General features: G+C 41.6%; 1 protein-coding gene across 6 annotated transcripts in view; it reads left to right on the top strand.

Annotated features, from left to right (window-relative positions):
- The window catches only part of LOC115193516 (butyrophilin subfamily 1 member A1), an 86,881-nt gene extending 78,774 nt beyond the window's left edge, over positions 1-8,107 (top strand). For all 6 annotated transcript variants that reach the window (XM_029752209.1, XM_029752210.1, XM_029752212.1 and 3 more), the window contains 2 exons: positions 5,000-5,026; positions 7,340-8,107. In XM_029752209.1, the coding sequence (XP_029608069.1) occupies positions 5,000-5,026; positions 7,340-7,869 (557 nt within the window). In that variant the 3' untranslated portion in view covers positions 7,870-8,107. The remainder of the gene's footprint in view (positions 1-4,999; positions 5,027-7,339) is intronic.
- Positions 8,108-8,664: the final 557 nt, after the last annotated feature.

Consider the following 8,664-nt stretch of genomic DNA (forward strand, 5'->3'; position numbering starts at 1 on the left):
CAATGTGGTTGGATTAACTAGTCTTATCTTTAAAATGGTGTAAAATAGTTGATTGTTTGAGGAAATTGTATTATGGTATTTTTGTTTTGTATTTTGCGCCCTGCTATTCTGTTGGCTAGGGGTCCTGTCCATAACAGGTTCGAGTGTTGCTTTAGCAGTATGCTTAGGGTCATTGTCTTGCGGGAAGGTGAACCTCCGTCCCAGTCTCAAGTCTCGAAGACTGTAACAGGTTTCCCTCAACAATTTCCCTGTATTTGGCTCCATCCATAATTCCTTCAATTCTGACCAGTTTCCCAGTCCCTGTCGATGGAAAAACATCCCCACAGCATGATGCTGCCACCACTGCTTCACTGTGGGAATGGTGTTCTTGGTGTGTGTGTGTGTGGTTTGTGCCAGACAGTGTTTTCCTTGATGGCCAATAAAGCAAAATTTTAGTCTCATCTGACCAGAGTACCGTCTTCCATATGTTTGGGGAGTCTCCCACATGCCTTTTGGCGAACCCTAAACGTGTTTGCTTATTTTTTTCTTTAAGCAATGTATTTTTTCTGGCCACTCTTCCGTAAAGCCCAGCTCTGTGGCGTGTGCGGCTTAAAGTGGTCCTATGGACAGATACTCCAGTCTCCGCTGTGGAGCTTTGCAGCTCCTTCAGGGTTCTTTGGTCTCTTTGTTGCCTCTGATTAATGCTCTCCTTGCCTGGTCTGTGAGTTTTGGTGGGTGGCCCTCTTGACAGGTTTGTTGTGGTGCCATATTCTTTCCATTTCTAATAATGGATATAATGGTGCTCTGTGGGATGTTCAGAGTTTCTGATATTTTTTATAACCAACCCTGATCTGTACCTCTCCACAACTTTGTCCCTGACCTGTTAGGAAAGCTCCTTGGTCTTCATGGTGCTGCTTGCTTGGTGGTATCCCTTGTTTAGTGGTGTTGCAGACTGGGGCCTTTCAGAGTGTGTATATATCAGATCATGTGACACTTAGATTGCACACAGGTGGACTTTATAACTAATTGTGTGACTTCTGAAGGTAATTAATTGCACCAGATCTAATTAAGGGGCTTCATAGCAAAGGGGTGAATACCAATGCACGCACCACTTTTCCATTTTAAATTTCTTTGAAACAAGAATTTTTACATTTCACTTCACCTATTTTGTGTATGTCCATTACAGGAAATTCAAATAAAAATCAATTTAAATTACAGGTTGTAATGCAACAAAATAGGACAAACACCAAGGTGGATGAATACTTTTGCAAGGCACTGTAAGAGATCATACAAAAGATTTTGCTGTGGATGTTAAATATTTGTTGGTCTGATGTGATTAATGAGGAGCATCCAGCCTCTGCACTTGATGCTTTATGAAATTGCTTCTTACAATTATTGATAAACATGCACTTGTTAAGAAACTGGGGCAAAAGGAATGGGTAAGTCTGGCTGTACATCTGACTGGCTTACTTACTGCAAATTGAGAAATTAAGTGACTAAACTCAACATAAAGAATTTTTATTATGAAGCCAAGATCAATGATAAAGAACTTAAGTACTTTAAATGAAATTATGGGCAGAAAGACAAATTCAAATCTTTCATTGACTTAGATGGCTTTGAATAAGCCAATCATTATTTCATTGGCAAAGTGGGCTAATTTAGGCAGGAAATGCCCACGACAAACAGTGAGCAATTATATTCATGCATAAAAAAAGCAGTGCAATTTGAATTTTGTAAAGTTAGTGTGGGAGTGGAGGAAAAATTATTGTTAACGATCAATAATGACAAACCTCCTGGCATTGACAACTTAGATGGAAAGCTACTGAGGATGGTAGCTGACTCTATAGCCACTCCTGTCATTTTTTATCTGAGCCTAGAGGAATGTTTGACTTCCACACGAAATTACTTTACTTATTTTAGGTTTAAGGAAGTGTGTAGGTCGCATTCATTATTGTAGAGCAATGAAAGGTATGTATTTAGATCTGCCTGCCTCGATACAAATTCGGACTGATTTTCCATGTCTGTGCCTTGAAGCAGTCGAGCTGAATAAACGTTTTCCAAGGACTGCCCCTTTGACGTAACGTTGCAGTGAAGTAAAATCAATTGATGTAGTGATACTTTCAACCACCAGAGGGAGGCAAATACGTTTATTCGACAGAGGACGTTGACATGGTCCTAGTAAGGTCTGGATAGTCTTCTGACTTATAAAACGGTGGGTAATCAAACAAAGTCATGTAAACATCAACATATTAAGTAATGCTAGTGCCTGATTTCGGGGACTGTCAGCTTGTGGGCTCCCGAGTGGCGCAGAGGTATAAGGCACTGCATCTCAGTGCTAGCGGCGTCAGTACAGACCCTGGTTTGATCCCGGGCAATATCACAACCGGCTGTGATCGGGAGTCCTGTAGGGTGGCACACAATTGGCACAGTGTCGTCGGGGTTAGGGGAAGGTTTGGCCATCATTGTAAAATAAATTGTTTCTTAACTAAGTTGCGTAGTTTAAATAAACATGAATTAAACATGTACTTCAAATACAGCAGTTCAGTAACAACTCCCTTCTGCTCAGTTTCACTGCTGTTGCTATGGCAACTCAAGCTGTTCTTACATCAATGTGTAACGGTTGTCGTCGGGAATGGAGGACCAAAACGCAGCAGGAATGTGGATGCTCATCTTATTTATTTTTAAATAAAGAGAACACCAAAATAACAAACGAAGAACGCACAAACAAGTCTTGTCATGCTCACACAGGCAAAACAAGAAACAATCTCCCACAACACTACACCAAACAATTACCCATATATAGGACTCTCAATCAGAGGCAACGAGAAAGCACCTGCCTCCAATTGAGAGTCCAACCCCTCCATTAACCTACATAGAAATACCACAAACCAGAAAGAACAGACCAAAACCTGGAAATAATAACACCCTACTACATAAATCACCACATGAACAAAATACCCTCTGCCACGTCCTGACCAAACTACAATAACAAATAACCCTTATACTGGCCAGGACGTGACAGTACCCCCCCCCCCCTTAAAGGTGCAGACCCCGGATGCACCTCAAACAAAAAAATCCCCCTAAACTAAAGGGAGGTTGGCTGCCGTCACCGACGGCACTTGTTCTACACCCCCCCACCAACTATACAGGAGGTGGTTCTGGCCTACTGTCCTCCAGAATGCAGACAGACTTGCTCAGTTTCGGGCCATAGGCAGACTCCCATCGTTCCGGATCGTAGGCAGACCTCTTCCGTTCCACACTGTAGGCAGACTCATTTGATACACAGTTAATCATATTTAGTTCCGGATCGTCAACAGACTTACTCAGTTCCGGGTTGCTGATAGACTCCCTTGGTTCCGGGTCATAGGCAGATTCCCTCGGTCCCGGGTCGCAGGCAGATTCCCTCGGTCCCGGGTCGCAGGCAGATTCCCTCGGTCCCGGACTAGACACTGTTGGCGGATACTCTGGACTGCACACTGGTGCCGAACTCTCGAGGCTGGGCTGACGCACTGGAAGCCTGATGCGTGGTGCTGGTACTGGAGGTATCAGCCTGGGAACACGCACCTCAGGGCTAGTGCGGGGAGCGGGAACAGAACGAGTCGGACTGGGCTGACGCACTGGACCGTAGAGGCGTACTGGCGGTCTCGAGCGCAGAACTGGCATCGCTCTTACTGGCTGGATGCCCACTTCCCCCTGGCAAATGCGGGGCGCTGGTACTGCGCGTACCGGCCTAAAAATACTTGGCCTCACCACAGTACCCATTGCCCCGAAGCACGGGACCTGTCCAGTCACTGGTTACCCAAAAAAGGTACGGGGATTTGGCCTGGGGCTCAATCCTCGCCCAGCCAAACTACCTGTGTGCCCACCCCCAAAAAAAATTATTGGGGCTGCCTCTCGGGCTTAAACGCCAGTCGTGTTCCCCTGTAGCGTTCCCGGTCTTCGCTCCACTTCCTCCATGGACCTTCTCCGGCCATAATCTCCTCCCACGTCCACTTCTCAAGATCGTCCCTCCGTTGCTCCTTCCTCCGCTGCTTGGTCCTTATTTGATGGGAGATTCTGTAACGGTTGTCGTCAGGAATGGAGGACCAAAACGCAGCAGGAATGTGGATGCTCATCTTGTTATTTATTTTTAAATAAAGAGAACACCAAACTAACAACAAAAGTCTTGTCATGCTCACACAGGCAAAACAAGAAACAATCTCCCACAACACTACACCAAACAATTACCCATATATAGGACTCTCAATCAGAGGCAACGAGAAAGCACCTGCCTCCAATTGAGAGTCCAACCCCCCCATTAACCTACACATAGAAATACCACAAACCAGAAAGAACATAGACCAAAACCCGGAAATAATAAATCAAACACCCTACTACATAAATCACCACCCAGAACCACATGAACAAAATACCCTCTGCCACGTCCTGACCAAACTACAATAACAAATAACCCTTATACTGGTCAGGACGTGACACAATGTAACTGTTGCTTCTGCAGAGATATCATTTTCTAAACTAAAACTCATAAAGAACTATCTAAGAAGCATTAGGCACTCGGTTTGAGTTTTTGAACACCTAAGTAATCTCCACTCATTGCACTGGTGCTGTCGTAGCCTTGACAACAGCATTTGTTCACTGACTATCCCCTCATACTATCAATCAGTTTCTTTTTCACTTTTTCAGTCACATTCCTGAAGCCCAAAAACTACATTTAGCTTCCTGGTACATTTGGAAATGAAAAAGGTTTATGAATGACTCTTTGGAGGGTTACTGTCAAAATGATTTATTATATATATGTATAAATTAAATGGTCTCTTGTGGTCCCCACCTTGCCGGGGCAGCGGGGGTGTCAGGTATGCCAGTGTTTCTCCCCATATGTCCACTAAGATTAAAGTTATTATAAGTCTGCATAGTTTGAGGTCTGGATTGAACAACACAAATGTCCACTTACAGTAGTTTGTGATATCCATCAGTATGTTGCTCATTTTCATAACCAACAGTCTCTTCCTCTATATTTCAGGTGTTGAAACCATCAGAAGACATGCAGGTGTGTTTTATACTATGTGACTCGAGCTGTATTTTAGGGAGGAATAGTGTCCTCACTGTCCTGTTGATCTGGTCCAAACTCATCAATACTCTACAAGCCAGAGTATTAGCCTGACGTAACTATCATGTATTTACTGTGACAGCTGTAAACATGGGCAAGTAAGGCTGAGGCCAAGATTCAATCAGATCAAGCGTTAACCAGCGATAGCAGACACCCACATAGGGGATATTTTGGTGAGGTGGAACTGCATTGTGTGAGCTGCTCTTGATTGATGTCACGAAGCCCCACCTGCCCTACTGGCTTTAGAAGTTCAGAAAGAGAAGGTGTAGGCTGTACAGAAATAATTGCGATCAAATTGCACGATTTCTATCATCCTAATGAAGGGGTAGATTACATCTCATATTCCAGTGTTCCAACTTGTAAACAAGGCTGCATTTCTGGTAATGCAAGTGCAGCCAATGGAAATGTCCGCTTTTTGTATAATGCCAGGAGTCACTTGTGTATTCAGCCTGGTCTCATAATGCAAGGAGCCATTTGTGTATTCAGCCTGGTCTCATAGACTAGATGTAACATAGTAAATGTGAATCCGGTACACTGAAATTAGTATGATTTGTTATGTTTGGTATGATTACATAAGATAGAAGGTTACTTAAGGCTAAAACAAAAGGGTGGCTGGTCAGACTGTGTGGGCGTATAATGTAAACGTCTAGCAACCCAAAGGTTGATGTTCCAATCTCATCACAGACAACTTTAGCATTTTAGCAACTTTCTTGGCTGCTACTTTTTAGCTACTTTGCAACTGCTTAGCATGTTAGCTAACCCTGACCTTAACCCTTTTAGCTAACCTTTCCTTAACTCAAACCTTAACCATTTTAGCTAACCTTTCCCCTAAACTTAACCCATCTCCTAAACCCTAGAGCTAGCTCACATTAGCCACCTAGCTAACTTTACCCACAACGAATTAGAATTCGTAACATATCATACGTTTTGAAAATGTGTAACATTGTACATGTTGGAAATTCATAACATATTGTACAAATTGCAATTCATAACTTACCATACAAATTGTAACTCGTAAGGTATCATACAAAATGGGTTATGGACATCCACAAATGAATACATACCATACGAAACGTAACATATCATACTAAATGGATTGTCTCGTATAATCTTACAGAATAATAGCAAATGCTTTGAGACCACTTTGCTGGATTTGACAGCTCTTAATGCAGTTCCACCTCTGACACTGTCAAAACAACTGCTATGTTGGATAAAACAGATCTGATTGAATCCAGCCATAAATCATGTATTAACATTAGTTTACAGGTTCTCACCCATGACCTAATGAAAACTGCTACAGGATGTCCTGTTCTCTCTACCTCAGTCACACATGGACCACTAATAGAGGAAGACAGTATGATGTGTCAGAGATCAATACAGTAACATGTTGTCTTCCACTAGTATTATACCCTCTGATGATGTCATTATGTTTACCATAGTGTATTATACCCTCTGATGTCATGATGTCATTGTGTTTACCATAGTGTATTATACCACTGATGATGATGTCATTGTGTTTACCATAGTGTATTATACCACTGATGATGATGTCATTGTGTTTACCATAGTGTATTATACCACTGATGATGATGTCATTGTGTTTACCATAGTGTATTATACCACTGATGTTGATGTCATTGTGTTTACCATAGTGTATTATACCCTCTGATGTCATGATGTCATCATGTCATTGTGTTTACCATAGTGTATTATACCACTGATGTTGATGTCATTGTGTTTACCATAGTGTATTATACCACTGATGTTGATGTCATTGTGTTTACCATAGTGTATTATACCACTGATGATGATGTCATTGTTTTTACCATAGTGTATTATACCACTGATGTCATGATGTCATTGTGTTTACCATAGCGTATTATACCACTGATGTTGATGTCATGATGTCATTGTGTTTACCATAGTGTATTATACCACTGATGATGATGTCATTGTGTTTACCATAGCGTATTATACCACTGATGATGATGTCATTGTGTTTACCATAGTGTATATACCACTGATGTTGATGTCATGATGTCATTGTGTTTACCATAGTGTATTATACCACTGATGTTGATGTCATTGTGTTTACCATAGTGTATTATACCACTGATGATGTCATTGTGTTTACCATAGCATATTATACCACTGATAATGATGTCATGATGTCATTGTGTTTACCATAGTGTTTTATACCACTGATGTTGATGTCATGATGTCATTGTCTTTACCATATGTTTCTCTCCACAGTGAATGTGACTCTAGACCCTGATACTGCACATTGTAAACTCATCCTGTCTCAGGACGGGAAACAAGTGAGACATGGAGAACTAAATCAAGTTCTCTCTGACAACGGGAAGAGGTTTACAAATTGGTCCTGTGTCCTCGGAAATGTGGGCTTCTCAGGGAAGTTCTATTATGAGGTGAAGGTGGAGGGGAAGACTGAGTGGACTTTGGGAGTGGTCAGAAAGTCCATCAATATGAATGAAAGTTTAAGACCGATCCCTAATAAAGGATACTGGACTGTGGAGCTGAAGGATGGAAAGTACACAGCTCATGCGGATTCCCCTGTCAACCTCTTACTGAGAGAGAAGCCCCAGAAGGTGGGGGTATTTGTGGATTATGAGAAGTGTCAGGTCTCCTTCTACAATGTGGAGGACAGGTGTCATATCTACTCTTTCACTGTCTGCACCTTCACTAAGAAACTCTATCCATTCTTCAACCCTGGTTGTTCAGATAGTGTTTCACTGGTCATCTGTCCTGTAGATGCCACTGACTGACTGTTTTAAATCCAACAAGGTGCAATTGTTATTTGTGAAATGCTTGTTATTTTGCTAATGTGCAGTAAATATACTATATATAATTTTTTTTAAGTAGGAAAAACAAACCAAAACAGTTTGACAAGAATAATGCAATATTTGTTACATAAGTTGACTTAGTTAATAGATAACGCATTTTTTTTTTAATTAGAGGGGCGTTGTTTTTCTAGCTTTCTCCATTAAAGGGCATTGTGTGGAACATTCTGTCTTACTGGTCATCTAACTATCATGTATGTACTTTGATCACCAGCCATGTGTCTTTGACAGCAGTAATTATGGGAAAGTAAGGCTGAGACAAAGATTCAATCAGATAAAGCATTAACCAGATAGCAGACTACATAGGGGATATTTTGGTGGTGTTTGAGGTGGAACTGCATTGTAGGTGTCAATCGGTGAGCAGATGCTCTTGATCATTGTCACGAAGCCCCACCCATGTCAATCACTAAAAAAGTTCAGAAAGAGAAAGTGAAGGCAATACAGAAATAATTGCGCTCAAATTGAAAAAAACATTCAAGAAAATAATGAGGATTTCTATCATCCTAATGAAGGTGTAGATTACATCTCCCATTCCAGTGTTCCAATTTGTAAACAAGGCTGCATGGGATTTCTGTTAATGCAAGTGCAGCCAATTGCATTGTCCGCTTTAGGTATAATGCCAGGAGTCACTTGTGTATTCAGACTGGTCTCATAGACTAAACGTAATATAGTAAACGTAAATCCGGAACACTCAAATGAGTATGATATGATATGGCTGTG

Source organism: Salmo trutta, chromosome 5 (assembly GCF_901001165.1).
Source record: "Salmo trutta chromosome 5, fSalTru1.1, whole genome shotgun sequence".
NCBI lineage: Eukaryota > Metazoa > Chordata > Actinopteri > Salmoniformes > Salmonidae > Salmo > Salmo trutta.